The following is a 14,364-nucleotide window of genomic DNA, read 5'->3' as shown; positions in this document are numbered from 1 at the left end:
ATTGTATTGAGTACAGATACGACTTGGGCACAACTCTTTCTTGACTAATTCCAACTTAGAGAGTAAAACTCCTCAGAATGTCAACCCGGCTCGACTACCTCGTCCGGAAACTGGGTGATCTCGATGATGCTATAGCGCGCGAGAAGACAGAGTACGACAAAGCCCGGGATCGGTACGACAAGATGAGAAGCCGAGACATATTGAATGAGCTCTTCGATCAGTAAGTTCGAAGATCCTCACATAGCTCCATGTGTCAAGCGCCCACGACTGACTGGACATTTTCACAAAGGCTCAAGGGCTACCGAACTGAGCACGACCAGCTCCGGCGGTCGAACTCTGCGCAAGCAACACGTTCGTCTTCTCTCACCTGACCCTTCTCTCAGGTTCCCCGAGAAATTGATCCCGAATTTTGAGCTCACAAAGTACTGACGAGCTCCAACTGTACCCAGCACGCCCCAAGAAAACTCCTCAGCATCAACAGCATCACGCGTCACCGAGGCATGGAGCTCCCGCGCAAAACGCTCAGCGAAACCAACAACAAGCGCCGCCTCCGCCCCAGTACAGGACAGCCCAGCCCAATCGATCGAACCCCCAGCGTCAATGCCCCGATCCACGAGGAAACAATTATGGCGCCAACAACACGACAGCTGGACGGTCCCGTGGCCAGCCAACTAACAGTAGGAGCGAAAGCAACAATCAGAAATCGCATCCTCCGCGACCACGCCAGAGAACGCAGATTGTAGACTACGAGATCGAGGAACCGGACGGGAAGTCGTATATTGTCAGGGGTGGGGCTGTAGTCCGAGACTTTGATCCGGCACGGGATAAGGTGAGAAAGGCTGAGTGAAAGGGTTTCTAAGCACGTCGCACGGGCATTCTTGTTACAAAGTACGATTATTATTGTGCGGAGTTCCTTTGCTGGACTTGCTATCATGGAATACAACTGCTCAGTGCTCAGCTGCTCAGTGCTCAGCCTCACATTTCTCTTCCGCCATCCTTGGCTCCAACCCCCCTTTCTCTCGGTCGATCACCGACAAATTGCGCTTGATAAAAACAGCAAATTGTTGACACAAATGGCTCCCATCTTACACTCATCGTTGTCCCGGGCTTTCATGTTACAGAATCTCTTGTACATGTCTTTCCTTATCACTCATCCAGCGTAATGGTTGCAAGGGTAGCAACCTCGACTTTGTGGTCCTCTTCGGCAACAGTCCCAAACTCCGTTTGCTCGGCTCCGAAGGCTTTGGCCCCGAAGCTTCTCATTGTTGGCAGCAATGACAGCGCCTGCAGAGAAAAGTTAGCAAGCCATCAATTCCCTTTGTGTGCCAACCTGTGAGAGCTGGCAGGACTGTGAGATAAGGCTCCATACCTGTGTGCCTGCGGCACTCCATCGCCGCGTTTTGAGCTTCATGGTAGAATTCCTTGCATTGAATGCACTTGAGCATCTTTGGTTCGGCACTGATCTTGCTTTGCTGCACTACTGAAGGGGCTTGGAAGACGTTCATGGTAAGACTGACATTAGAGTTGGCCGGGATCTTCAAAGACGACATGTCGACTCCCAGGGATGGGGCCTTGGAAGCGGTAGGCACGGTTGCCGAAATTTGCGTACCCTGTGTGGCGGCGGTAAAGGATGCTGATGACGCTTGGCCGAAAAGTGTGCTGCGAGCTTCTGGATTGTGCCGCTGGGTACTGCCTGGTCCAGCGTAGGGCTGCGGGCTACGAGATCTGCGGTCGGCAAAGGTGAACTGCTCATCACACTCTGGCTCTGGTCGGACTGCCTTCTTGGCTTTGGCTGCCCGCGATGGGGAAAAGATACTCCGAGTTGGGGTTTTGTCCAGAGCATGGTCGGTGAATGGCGTGATATGTCTCGCATCGGCTGGTGTAGCGAGTGGTGGCGGCGTGACAGTTGGTGGGCTCCCAGCAGTCGCGGAAGAGAGGGTAGGCTGACCGAAGGTGATTGGCGACTGTCGAAACTTAGGCCATGCAAAGAGATAACTTGGAGAGAAGAGGCTAACGCCTGCAGATTGCGATGAAGCCGTGGTCTCTTCGAGTCTGGCTTTCTTGCCCACAGTGCATGGCAGCTCGAGACCGTCGCTGTCATCCCGCTTGCGCTTCTCAGTCGATGCCACCTGCATCATGGGCTCCATGGCGAGCGTCTTTGCATGCTCCCAGTTAATCTGGTTCACAAAGTATGCGCTGACATCAGGGCCGTTATACTTAGCCAAAGAGTCGCAGATTGTTTTCTTGGCGCCATCGGTGAGGCCCTCCCATTTCTTATTGAGTGACACCGTCTTGTCTGCCTCTGTCTCCATTGCGATGGTAATGAACACTTAGAAACGAGGTGCAACGGAATTTGGAGCCTAAAGTGAAGGTTTTGTTGAAGGTGGGCGAAACGGAAATGAAAACAAATTCAAATCTGATCTAAACGGCCGTCTCTGACAAAATGATTGACAGGGAGAAGTTTGACGACGGAAATCGGAGATGAATCTCGAGCAACCCTGCTTCCTACTGAATATTTCGACAGGAGAAGAAACATTCGAGGCTCAGACAGTCTTCTGGGGGGTGGGGAAAGAAAATCGAGACGGGTATTGGAGCAGGCTTTTGGGAAGGTGCGGCCAGGAGCTTGCGTCAAAAAAACAGGAGAGATGGTTTTACTGAGGCACGCAGGGCAGGCAACAGTCCAAGCAGCAATCGCTGCATCAAAGACGAAATTGGTGGATCTGGCAATTCTAGTAGGAGCTGTCTAAGGTGAGCTACCACAGTGGCAATCAGGCTTTCAAACCCCAAACATCTCGCGGTCATGTATCTTCTGCTTGACCGTCCAGTACTGGTCCCACCAAGGCTTCTCCCCCTTCTTTCTGTTTGGTGGCAGTCTCAAATGGATGGTATGTTTCTCACCCTTGGCTTCGGCCTTCTCCTTACTCTGCACATGGTTACGGACTTCATAATGATCAAACATGGACACAGCCTCGATCATGTACGCCGTCGCCACACGCTGGTCCTTGATGAGGAACAGGTTCTCAGCGTTCTTTGTGTCGGCCGCCGTGCTGAAGTTGTGAGAGCCCGTGTAGACGCGCGCATTTGGTGTGTTGAAATCAATCACGACGAACTTGTGATGCATCCTCGCGCCCGACCCGCCCGCGGACTCGTGGTCGAAACTCTCTGGGTAGGCGACGGGCGGGTTGCCGTCGTTGCTCTGTAGCTCCAGCTCATCGACGGACTTGTCCGAAAGGCCGTAGACCATCACGCCCTTCTGCTTCGTCTTCTTCACGATGGCGTCTCTTATGACACCCGGCGTTTGATAGAGGAAAGCCAGGGAGTAGAAGAGGCTCGACTCGGCGCCCTCGATGTCGGCAGCAATCCCGTCCAGTGTGCCTGCTTTGGAGCTGTGCGGCGAGAATGTCACCTGGGCATCGACCCCGGGCAGACCAAGGTCTTTCCACTGTGCAGACTCGGTGTTGTAGAAACCGTCAGTATCGTTGGGGTGCTCCCAGTAATTGTCGAAAGCCTTGGTAAACACCTCCACCGGCTGACGTCCTTCAAGGGCGATGAGGTTGTTGTTCTGCACATAAATGCCACGCCACGAGAAATTGGTTGAACCGCCAATGGCAATCTGAGTCTTCTCCCCGTCCACAATGATGACCTTGTTGTGATGCAGACCTCCCATATGCTGGCGCTGAACGTTATTTTTACCCGCAGACTTCTCCAGCATTTCAGCTGCTTTTGTTTCGGCATCCTCGGGCGCTTTGTGCGGATCAGAGTCATCAATAATGATCTTCAATCGCTTCCCGAGCTTCTTGAGGCGGAGGACGATCTCAGGGTTGTTCAAGTCGTACGCCAGGACTCGAACTTGGGCAGTAGTATCTTCGATGGCCGAATCAAGCGCGCCGAGCAATACCTCGCGAGCTTCAAATCCCATCCATGACAGTGCCTTTTCTTGTAGCTCTGGGTCTTCTGGTCTGAATTCGAGACCGTCATCGGCCTTTACGGGCAGTATGCTTCCGACACCGCCATCGCTTCCGAACTTCTTGACAAATGCCTTTGAGGAGACGAAGCCTCGGGTGAAGGCAATATTCATCCTGCCGGGATACGTCTGGGCCATGATCTGAATACGCACCTCTTGTTCCTCTCCATAGCTTAGATTGTGGTCATCGGCGTCACCCTTCATGAAAACGGGAGTGACACGATAGCGGAAATGGCCAGGAACATCCACTGTGTAAGGGAAGTGCACCCAACGGAATCTTTGGATCGGGTACCGACGGCTCGAACGAGCATCAGGACCTGACTGAGGTGCATCACCGGGAAAAGTGATAAAGTTTGGAATAGCCCGCCATTCAGTCGCCTGGGGCTCCAGGTACTCGATGACGAACCCGACGAAGTCATCCGGTGGCGTGCCATTCTTCCAGTCCAGAGCCAGCATACACATACCCTCTCCCCTATACACTGCGAAAGTGAAAGGCGCTTTTGAGTTCTGGCCTGTTACAATGAAGTCAGGAGCCACCTCGTTGCTTGCCGGCGCAAGTTTGTGTTTGCGCAGGGGAAGAGGCGCAGGCTCCGGCTTCTTGTGATACTCGGGACTCCCAGCGGACACCACGGCAGGTCGCTTTTTGGACTTCCTCGGGGGTGTGCCCTTTTCTTTCGAAGGTTTATCGTCTGCACCAGACTTGTCCTCCAGAGCCTCGTAATCCAAATACTCATCTTCGGACTCTTCGTCTTCGGGCCTCCAAGCGTCATCTTCCTCATGCTTGGTTCGAGGCTTCGGCTTCTTGCGTTCGGGGGTTGCTGCAGCCTTCGGGGGCGACTTTACGTGTTCCAGCTCCTCGTTGAGTAACTGCTCATTGACCATCTCCTGGACCTCGAGCTCTTCATCCTCAAGTTCCTCATCAGTAGGCTTCCAGGCCTCATCCTCCTGGCGCTTTGGTCGTCTGGTGACCTTCTTGCGCTCAGTGGCAGGCGTTGTCTTTCGCTCAACAGCAGGCGAGGTCTTCCGCTCAACGACTGGCGTCGTCTTTCGTGACGAACGACCCTTGTCCTCTTTGGGCCCATCGTTCATCACTTCTTCCTCCAACACCTCGTCAGCTTCCTCTATGTAGGCGTCTTCGGCCGACGGCCTCCAAGTACCGTCGTCCTCTCCTGTTCGCCTGCCTCTTGCCATAATGGGTGAACTTTGAGACGATGATATATAGTCTTCCAGTAAGAAGAGTTGAATTGAGTGAATTTGTAAATGCGAGTCTCGAATTGTTTGGAAATAAATGGTAGTATGAAGGGTTCTAAAAGGAAGTGTCCATTTCCAAGTATCCGCGCGTCAGGCTTGTTCAAGATTTCTCAACATGTTACTCAGAACAGCTGACACGTCACCGCCTCAATTTCTGGGGCAGTCCGAAACCAGATCCACTCGTTGTCGCGATATCCACTGTCCCCACAAGCCCTTATTCAGGGCTGGCACGGGCTCCTGCAGCTTCCCTGGCTTGTGCGTGGCTTACATGTCGCGGAGTATGGGAAAGCTTCATCCGTAGCTGCTCTCTGCCAATATCATCTGCAGACTGGATTGAGAATTTCGGACGATGGAGTGATTGCATTCCACTACATTGTAGATACTCTGATGGACCATAGCATGCAGTAGGCACCTGGGCATGTTGATCCTTTAGAAAATTAATAGGTTGACTTTCAATTCCCCTCCCCATTTTCGACTTTTCTTCTACACTTGTCTCCTCTGTTGAATGAAGCTCATCTATAGAATATTGTACAATTTCAACCAGTCTGGAATGGTGTCCATGATCCTTTGCAGCCTCCCAATAGACGAAACGTGGATCTATCCGAACTTAGGTTTCTGTAGTACCATGCCACCTCCACCTGCTGAACAAATCCATGACTTCGTATTCAAATCAAGCTGCGCAAACAACCCCACTTCTTCTGAACTCGTACTTCTTTTCATGTGGCTTGAAAAGGACTCCCTCGTCTGAACCGGCAACGAGTTGGGATCTAACCTCTGTGTGGTGCCGTAGATGCGCCAGCAGTCTTAGTGGAGATAAGATAGAGTGGCGATTGCCGTCCCGTTGCTGTGATCAAAAACAATGATGGTTGAAGGAGAATCAAATGATCCATGCTTTGGAGTCGATGTAACTTTTAGAGATGCCACGGCCTCAAAGTTGAGAGAATCGACGCATTCTGCAATTAGCATGGAGGCCAGAAACTTGTTCGTCTGGAATATATGTTTCGTAGGGGTGGGTGCCTCCCAAAGGCGGTCGGCCGATCGAATCTTGGTTCAATAATACCCGTTCTGGCCTGAACCTCCTCGAGTCCGAGGTCGTCGTGATCGCCTGCCTCTTGAGACTGACAAGTACTGACGGTGCTGGCGTTGTTGGCCATGTGCGAGCAAACCCTCATCAGGGGTTGAAATCGCAGGTCGAGGGGATTGGGAGACTGCTGTGTTACCAAGGACCGCAGGCTGAACTGATGTCGCGACCTGTCCAGATCCCGCGGTGTTATTTTGGGTGGTTCCGACGAAGCCACCGCCAGTGTTGGTGTTTCCAAAGGTGTTTTGGGTACCAAACTTGCCTGGGCCTCCACCCAACCAAGAGGTTATTCCAAGTGGGCCGCTACCGCCTGCTAGTCCGTTGCCGTACTGTCGACCCTGAGCATAGTCTGCCATTCTCAGCTCTTCTGCGGAAAACCTCTTGTACGGATCCTGGAACAGTATGCTCTGGAAGGAGTTCTCTGAGGTGCTGTGTGGTTCCCTCTCCAAGAGAGGAGAGAAAGCCAGTACAGCAGTTCCAGAGGGCACTTCCACGTTTGTGCCCGTTTCAGAGTTGCTTGTGGCTCCTACAATTGCTGAGAGAGGCCGAGGTGAAGCCATGGACTGACCGCTCCTATTTTGATTCGAATTTATTGTTGGGGCATTCGAATATTTGAAGGGATGATCGCGGTTATTCGTGGTGGAGGAAGTGTCGAAATCGGATCTGCTTCGCGGCGCTGCGATACAGGAGGCATTGGCCGTGGCCGTAGGAGATTGAATTGAAGGAGTCTGGCTCGACTGAGCGACGGGATGTAGTACGGAAAGGTTCAGATTCGATGAGGTCGTAGCAGATGTGGTGAGCGTACCGCCTGCCGCGGGCTCTGGCAGTGGAGCTGTTTGGCTGCTCGAGATAGGCAAGATAGTATTGGTGGCCGATCCTGAACAACTAGAGAATTGGGCTTTCTTCTCTGCCTGGTCGGACAAGTCTGCGCCGTCGTTCTTGCGCTTCTTTCCCCCACCCGAAGATGTCTCGCCCGCACTTGAAGAGACTGGACCAGAGCGTGCGTCCTTCGAGGACAGCAGTGATCCAGTCCGTCGCGCCTTGAGATAGCTTCGGTGTCGTACCTGGGAGACAAACTCTTGCATCACGTCGGAATTGTTACAGTAGATGAGGTAGTCGCACAAATCCTGTTTCTCGTCTTGTTCCAGTTCCACCCATAGCTCGCCTACTGGCCGACCAAGAAGGCCCTCGCCGTCGTTTGACATGACTGTGGCTGAGGCGTTGTCGTGTCAACTAAAGACGCGATTGTACTTCGGCTAGCATTCGAGTGTTTGTTTTGGGAGGTGAGGCAGGACGGCCCAGTTGGGCAGTGTGCACAGTCGCGAGGCGTGCTCGAGAGGTGTCTGCTCTGAGAAAGGGAAGCAAGAGACTTTTGAGGTGGGCAAGCTGGGGGTTAGGCAACGCAAAAAGACAGCTTGAACGTTGGTAGGTTGAATGCTGGAAAACGGAGGACAGGTAAGCTCGTGTGAACAAGCTGTCGAAGCCTAGGTGGTACTTGTTGCCTCGGCCAACAAAGACAACAATGCAAAATGAAAAACCTGTACATCACCCAGGCAGGTAACCTTCAGTATGTCTCAATGTTTTCCATGAGGATTTAAATAGCAGGTGTGCATTCATCGGGCTTTGTCCCGGGCGAAACTCCTCAGACTCGAGAACAACAGCCTTGTTGTATTGATCAAAATTGCGAAATTGTCCCGAGTCTTCCCTACATCCACCGATCTTTTTTTTTTTTGGGACAGGTGTGAGAACAGCCTGAGAAGCTAATGAAATGACATGCCCGACAGCAAGAAGACATCTACGATCCTTGTACTCAACCAACCCAGACTCTGTTCTCATACACCGTGATTTTGAGATTCACAACATGCTAACCGTCGCCAAACACAGATGTCTCCTTTTCTTTACGTCGTCACTCGGCCTGCTCATGGAATTCAGGATGACAGCCCGCCGCTTGGGGACTACGCCGACAACAGTTCCACGCTCTGCCCGTCATGCGGATGCCATAGTTCTGCAAAGCGCGATATTCGTTGTTGCCGTAGTTGACAATTTGTCCTGGAGATGGAAACGAGACAATTATTAGTGGGTAGCCAGCATTTGTCCTCAGTGGACGGCACATACCGGTGTGATAACCGCAGGGAGGTCTTCCATCTTCCTGGAGCACATTGTCCGCCTCTAGGTACCAATCTTCGCAAAGGGCACAGAGTAGCCAATTTGGCATAGGCTCCGGCTTAGGACAGCGCTTGCGCTTGAGCTCGGGCTCTGCCTTGGGCTGTTTCATGGGCTGTTCCTTGGGCTGTGCCTGAGGCTCGGCCTTGGGCTCAGTCTGGACATCGGTGCCTTTGTTCATGTAGTAATGGTTGATAGTGACGTTGGCGCCGCTCATAAAGCGTCTGGTCTCAACATTTTCGAATCCCGGGTCTCCAAGGTCAGGGATGGAGGTTGAGGCCTCTGTACCATGGTGTTGATCATAAGATCCATCCTCGTTGTTGTCGATGTCGGGAACGATCGCCGGGGCTTGGCTGGAGTGGGTTGATCTCTGAGCATCCTCAACAGCTTGTTGGGCCTACAAAAGGTCAGGTCACGATATTTTCAACCACATAGAAAGCTGGAGGCAAGCACTCACGATCCTCTCTGCCTCTGCCGCTATGGCCTGAGACTTCAACAAATGCTCCCTGTTCAGCTTCGCCACTCTGCAGTCGGGAAAGTGAACCAGCGCGTCGTAGTCGCTTTGCGACCTGTCACGGGTCGCGCGCACAGTGTTCATAATTGCCACGAGTGCACGCCTGTCGAAGTTTTCTTCATCGATAGTGAAGCAGCGGAGAATGCTGCGCGCTTGGTCCAAGTCGAGATCGTCGATCAGATCCAAAGTCTCATCCACCACGCGCTCGTGGACCTCGTCACCATATCCGTTCAAGGCCATGGTTCAAAAGGGGGCGAATCTCACATCCCGACTGTAGGAAAATTGCTTATGATGGTTGAAGATAGAGGTTGTCGCAGGAGGCAGTAGAAAGCTATGGTTCACTGGGCGTGCGACGAACACCCAATTGCGTAGGTGTAGGTAGGTGCCGACATGGGCGAAAGGATAGGTGAGTTCAATGAAAATTTAGAGAAATAAAAAAGACTTTGCGATCATTGAGCTTCTAGATCTTGGAAACCGTGAAGGTAATTGATCGCATGACGAAAGGCTGAGGAAGGAAGCCAGGTCTCCAATCCTGAAGCTTTGAAATCCTGATGCAGCTTCCAAATACGGCGTGAACAGACCCGTCCCATTAAAATCGCCAACCGTGGGCAAGCAAGATACCGATCTTCTTGACAGGAATCAAAAGATGTCGCCAACTTCGTACTGTTCAGATCTCCAACGCGATACTCCACCGGTATGAGAAGAACTCCGAATCTACCTAAGGTACCGTGGCCCAGTCTCGTCAACCGCGCCTCTGCCCTTGCTTCCGCCTGCCGAGCCTCACTGCGAGGACCGGCCCCTCAGAAGGAGCACAATGAATAACTTCAAGGGTACCATCGCCTCACCCGTGTCCAATGGTCATTTTGCCAATGAAGAAAAGTGGCGAAACCTCGCAAGGCAGGAAGAAATTTGCTGGACCCGCAGCCCCTCGGAAATTCCCAAGGTTAGGACGCCATATTCTGGTCCATTGCTCATCCTGGAAGTGATAATCTCAACTGAGAGCCTCCTCGTGCTTGTCCTGAGTGCATCCCTTTGATTTGGGGCCCATATGGCAACAGCTCCAAGCCTCGTACAGAGGCTTCTTTCTCATGCCATTCTTCCTCCATCTCTTCAATCCGTTTGGATGATTTTTGAGTGTGCCTGAGAGAAATGATCAGTGTTAATGTGGAGAAGTTTTAAGGAGACACCCTTTGATTGTCCAATGGTAATAGCCCGCGTTTGCATTTTCACGCACCTGGATGGAAGTTGCAAGGAGTCTTGGAACCACTGTTCTGGGAGAGTCTGAATGCCACTCCGCATCTCTTGCAAAATGCTTTCTTCGCATTCGGATTGGGCTCATCTCTCTCCTGCTTCACTTCCTCCTGCTGCTTTCGAGCCTGAGGCTCCACCCTCTCAGTCTCAGGTGCCTCCAGCCGCCGGCGCTTCGAAGTGGCCAGATTGCTAGGGTCATTTGAAGCAGATAGGTTACAATGCATCAATGAGGCGAGCGCCTCAGAGTACTCTTCATCTTCACTTCTTTCCAAAGTGCGCTTGCGAGGCACTGTGGCCGACTGCTGCGCCAGAGATGAGGCTTCGTGGTACGAGTGATAGTGGAGAGTCATCTGCCCTTGATTGATGATTGTGAGACCCTTTGCCTCTGGAAAATCACCGACGGAAGGTTTAGTATCTGCAGGCATGCCGTTGGTCGCAGCAAGCGCAGTCTCCTCAGCCTTCTCTTCAGCTTTAAACAGCGTCACCTGCTTCATGGACTCGTCGGTCTGCTCTCCGTCGGCGACTGCGTTGCTCCTAAAGGTAGCGGAGACATGCTGCATGAGATGCTTTGTCAGTATTGCTCTGAGTTTCGAAAGGCCATCGCATGATGAGACTCACGCCAGGATGGCTCGCAAAGTGTTTCTCCCAGTGAGAGGCGGCATCCAAGTTCGTGCTACAGGTAAGCGACGCATTGACACCTTCGCGAGGCAGCTTGTGTAGAGTGCCGTTCACGACGCACGCAATGTGCGAGCACTGTGCCTCATTCAGCACAGCATCTTCGATCGTCAGATGTCGGAGCACTGCCCGAACTTGGTCCTCCGTGAGCTTGTCGATCTGAAAGAGAGCGTTCGCGACCTCTCTGGACCGCGGTGAGGACTCGTACATCGTGGGGACCGCTGATGAGAGGAGTATCGAATGCGAGATTCCAATGGTGTGTGCCAAATTGGCAGTCGATTGGGAAGTGGGTTTTAAATTGAAACTCTAAGGTATGAGTTCGCAAGATGGGGATATGCATCAACGAAAAGTGGAAAAGAGGGAGCCTTCATGAGGAAGTGGGCAAGGGAAAATGTCCAGATCGAGTTTTTGAAGCAGGCACCGCAAGAGATACGGACGACTTACCGCAGTACGAGACTGCGGACACTTTTAAAGCTCTCGCTAGAATAAGTGAGGGAAGCTTGCAAGTTTGAAGATGAGGTGCAGGCTGGGTTGCTGGATTCAGCACATGTTGCAGCTACGATTGAGGTCTGAAAATCGAGCGCGTTCGTCGACGGCACTAGAAGCCCAGAGAGCTGGACGGAAGACAAATCAAGCTAGGGGACTGGTACCGGAGTGTCCAAGCATCGCAACAAGGACTCGTTGTCGTCAAAACATTCGGACCGGTACGAATTTGACACCGGAGACTAATGGAGCTTCTGTCATGAATATTGGGCGGGAACGTCTCACGTCTGTAATCTACTGCACCATTAAAATCTCCAATGGAGCCGTTCATGACGCCTTTACAAGTCATGAGAAGCCAAGGAGTCATGTCATGAGGACAAACTTTCGTGATCTACCCTATTGCAAATCAGATCGCCTGGTTCTAAGAAGCAGAGATTTCCAGAGCCTTGCACCATAGTACTAATTGGGCTAGGAGCACGTTTCGCGAGTTTCTATCGCAAGCAAGACAGGGATGAATTGACGATGACTTGATGTCAGGAGCGTCATTCAAGGAAAAGGTGTTGGTTTCCGTAGTCCGAACTCCCCTCTCCAAGAATCGCGACGACTCTGATGGTATATCTTTTTGCAACCTGGAGACTTGGGATCCAGACCTTGATCCCACAGCTGGCCCTTCGATATCGCTTTCTCTTGACAGCACGTCCAAATTTGACCATCGTTTCCATCAGATACCGGCCAGCCTACACATGGTCACATGGCCGCTAGTCAGGTCGTTGCAAGTTGCTGCGGAAAGGACGGCCAACACCAACTGACCTGGGTGATATGAGCATGGTGATGGGCCGTCTAGCTGTCGTGTGTTTTCCCGAGGTGTGAAGAGCTGCTCACAGACATGACATCGGGTCTTGTCCATCGCATAATGGTAGCCAGTAGCGCATCCTGGCGTTTTATTCCACTGGTCAGACTTAATCTCATCCCAAAGATACTTTACCATGGCAGCAAGACCAGGCATATTGGAAAGGGCGAAGATCTGACACAAAGTACACAGGTACACCTGCGGAAGAGGTACTACCATTAGTTGCTGAACCATAGGGTGCTCGATGTAAGTCTTACCCGGGTGATAGGAACATGGAGGTGATCCATTATCGAGATTCCGCAAATTCTCCCTATCCTCGAAGTAAAGATTGCAGAACTGGCATTGCATCTTCTTCTTGTCCTGTAAGGGTTGATTGACTGCTAGCAGAGACAAATCGCGAATGTGCGCATCGCAGGGATCGGAATTCATTGCATCTGCTTGCCACCTATCTGGACGCTCTAAGTAAATCCGCTCGAATCTTGAGTACAATTCCTCCAGGTTCTGATGACACAATTGATTCGTCGTTTTCAATGCTTTGGTCTTCACCCAAGCTTTGCTGAACTTTCCAGATGCCTGTGGACGGGCCGCTGGAGAAGGAGTGTCTTGATGGGACGCTGAGCTAAGTACTGCCGGGTTGGAGCTGGTAAGGCTCTCATGGAGATGTAGATTCTTGAGCTTGGTCGTGTTAGAGTCCAAAGAGGGTCGAGGACCGCGATGGAAAATGGCTTTGAGCCACTGGAACCAGGAAGGACGATTCGTGCTGCCGATATCCAGTCCCTTCACTCCTGCCGAAGAATTCTCTTGATGGATCACCTCATCGCCGACCTGCGTTTTCCTCATTTTCAAAGATGGGCCACTAAGGTCACGAGCCTCGGGAATCGTTCCTTCTTCATCTGTGGTAACCGTCGTCTGCAGGATGCCGATAGTAGCAGTTTTAGGCGCTGGCGATGACTCGAGGTCGTCAAGATCGGGGCATGTCCCGGACGATGCGCTTGACTTCAAGTCTTCTTCCATGCGTCCATCTTGTCCTTCATGTTTGAGTCTCGAGATCGCAGGGTCATCACTGTCGGCAAGAGGCACCTTGTCTGTTTCCGCTTTGCGGTGATTCCTTCCGTCCTGGGCCAGATCAATTAGCAGTCCGATATGTTGGAAACCGACCTTTTGAGCCTGGGAGACGGAAATTTTCACAATGAAGCAGAGCAGCACATTGCTCAGAGCCTCACGCGACAGATAGTTGTGTAATTCATGCCTTGCCAAGCTCTGCCAGTAGCTTGCGCGCGTCGCGCGTCTCGTCCTGTATGATGATCTGGAATGCCATCCAACCCGACAATTTGCGTGTGTCATCCGACCGCTCATTGAAAAGGATGTCATGGAGCATCTCAAACATTTCATCTCGCGACATGATCTCGAGCAGCAGGGTGGCGCGCTCCAAGTCGTGTTGCTGGCGCTCACGCTCGTCATTCATGATCGCTTTTGACACGGTCGAACAGCGTGGTTCAGGTTCGAAGTGGGCTGCGAGTTAGCTCTCCTGACTTTAAAGATTGTGTGTGTGGCTGTCCCAATGGTAGACACTGGAAATGTCTGGAGCCGACGTGTTGGGATGTCGGCTGCTGCGGCTAGATTTCCTAGTCTCGGGTTCAAAGAGGCGGGTGCTCAAGTGACTGATCTTGGATGACAAACAACAGTTCACACACTTCGGTTCCCAGATGCGACCGAGGAGGTTCAGAGAACTGAAAAGCCTGCGCTCAAGTCTTTGCCAACTAGCGAGTACACATTCGCTGGCATTGCGGTGCAGAGGCCAACGAACAGGGCCCGAAGCAATTGAAAGCTGCGGCACGGCTTTGAGCTTGGAAACGATGTCGCTACTTTTTTTTTTTCTATATTGCAGCGTCGGCGGGAATGTATTATTGCTGGGTCTATTTTACATTAGAAGGCCAGCCGATCGGACACACCTGAAGTTTTCTGCTCACGTAGTGGTCTCCAGTGGGACAGCAAGGCATGAGATTTAGTGGCAAAAAAGCAGCGATATGTAGTATTGGTTTCCACCATGATAACAGTGGTCTGCTGTGGGCTTTCCGCCTTCATTGGTGATCTGCATCTTACTGTGTGCTCAAAGCTCAACAACTGACTTG

At 52.0% G+C, this 14,364-nt stretch overlaps 6 protein-coding genes across 6 annotated transcripts; 1 reads left to right on the top strand and 5 right to left on the bottom strand.

The window, feature by feature from the left end:
* Positions 1-77: 77 nt before the first annotated feature.
* On the top strand, positions 78-847 carry J7T55_003775 (uncharacterized protein; the record flags this gene model as incomplete). The annotated part of the gene is made up of 4 exons (XM_053143117.1): positions 78-220; positions 290-351; positions 424-677; positions 737-847. 4 exons carry the CDS (start codon positions 78-80, stop codon positions 845-847), a joined length of 570 nt encoding a protein of 189 aa, XP_052994020.1.
* A 299-nt stretch (positions 848-1,146) lies between these two features.
* On the bottom strand, positions 1,147-2,312 carry J7T55_003774 (uncharacterized protein; the record flags this gene model as incomplete). Its single annotated transcript, XM_053143116.1, has 2 exons — positions 1,147-1,284; positions 1,518-2,312. The coding sequence occupies 2 exons, from the start codon at positions 2,310-2,312 to the stop codon at positions 1,147-1,149; spliced, it is 933 nt and encodes a 310-aa protein (XP_052994019.1).
* Positions 2,313-2,776: 464 nt separating this feature from the next.
* J7T55_003773 (uncharacterized protein) lies at positions 2,777-5,155 on the bottom strand (the record flags this gene model as incomplete). Its single annotated transcript, XM_053143115.1, has 1 exon — positions 2,777-5,155. The coding sequence occupies one exon, from the start codon at positions 5,153-5,155 to the stop codon at positions 2,777-2,779; it is 2,379 nt and encodes a 792-aa protein (XP_052994018.1).
* A 1,110-nt stretch (positions 5,156-6,265) lies between these two features.
* Positions 6,266-7,501, bottom strand: J7T55_003772 (nucleoporin sonb; the record flags this gene model as incomplete). The annotated part of the gene is made up of 1 exon (XM_053143114.1): positions 6,266-7,501. One exon carries the CDS (start codon positions 7,499-7,501, stop codon positions 6,266-6,268), a length of 1,236 nt encoding a protein of 411 aa, XP_052994017.1.
* Positions 7,502-8,202: 701 nt separating this feature from the next.
* On the bottom strand, positions 8,203-9,213 carry J7T55_003771 (uncharacterized protein; the record flags this gene model as incomplete). Its single annotated transcript, XM_053143113.1, has 3 exons — positions 8,203-8,345; positions 8,412-8,856; positions 8,917-9,213. The coding sequence occupies 3 exons, from the start codon at positions 9,211-9,213 to the stop codon at positions 8,203-8,205; spliced, it is 885 nt and encodes a 294-aa protein (XP_052994016.1).
* A 751-nt stretch (positions 9,214-9,964) lies between these two features.
* Positions 9,965-13,697, bottom strand: J7T55_003770 (uncharacterized protein; the record flags this gene model as incomplete). Its single annotated transcript, XM_053143112.1, has 8 exons — positions 9,965-10,113; positions 10,208-10,778; positions 10,843-11,120; positions 11,668-11,718; positions 12,193-12,406; positions 12,464-12,592; positions 12,860-13,526; positions 13,582-13,697. 8 exons carry the CDS (start codon positions 13,695-13,697, stop codon positions 9,965-9,967), a joined length of 2,175 nt encoding a protein of 724 aa, XP_052994015.1.
* Positions 13,698-14,364: the final 667 nt, after the last annotated feature.

The sequence above is a fragment of the Diaporthe amygdali genome (genome assembly GCF_026229845.1).
Source record: "Diaporthe amygdali strain CAA958 chromosome Unknown NODE_13_length_1014660_cov_65_381101, whole genome shotgun sequence".
Lineage (NCBI taxonomy): Eukaryota > Fungi > Ascomycota > Sordariomycetes > Diaporthales > Diaporthaceae > Diaporthe > Diaporthe amygdali.
This window is presented reverse-complemented; position numbering and strand designations above follow the sequence as displayed.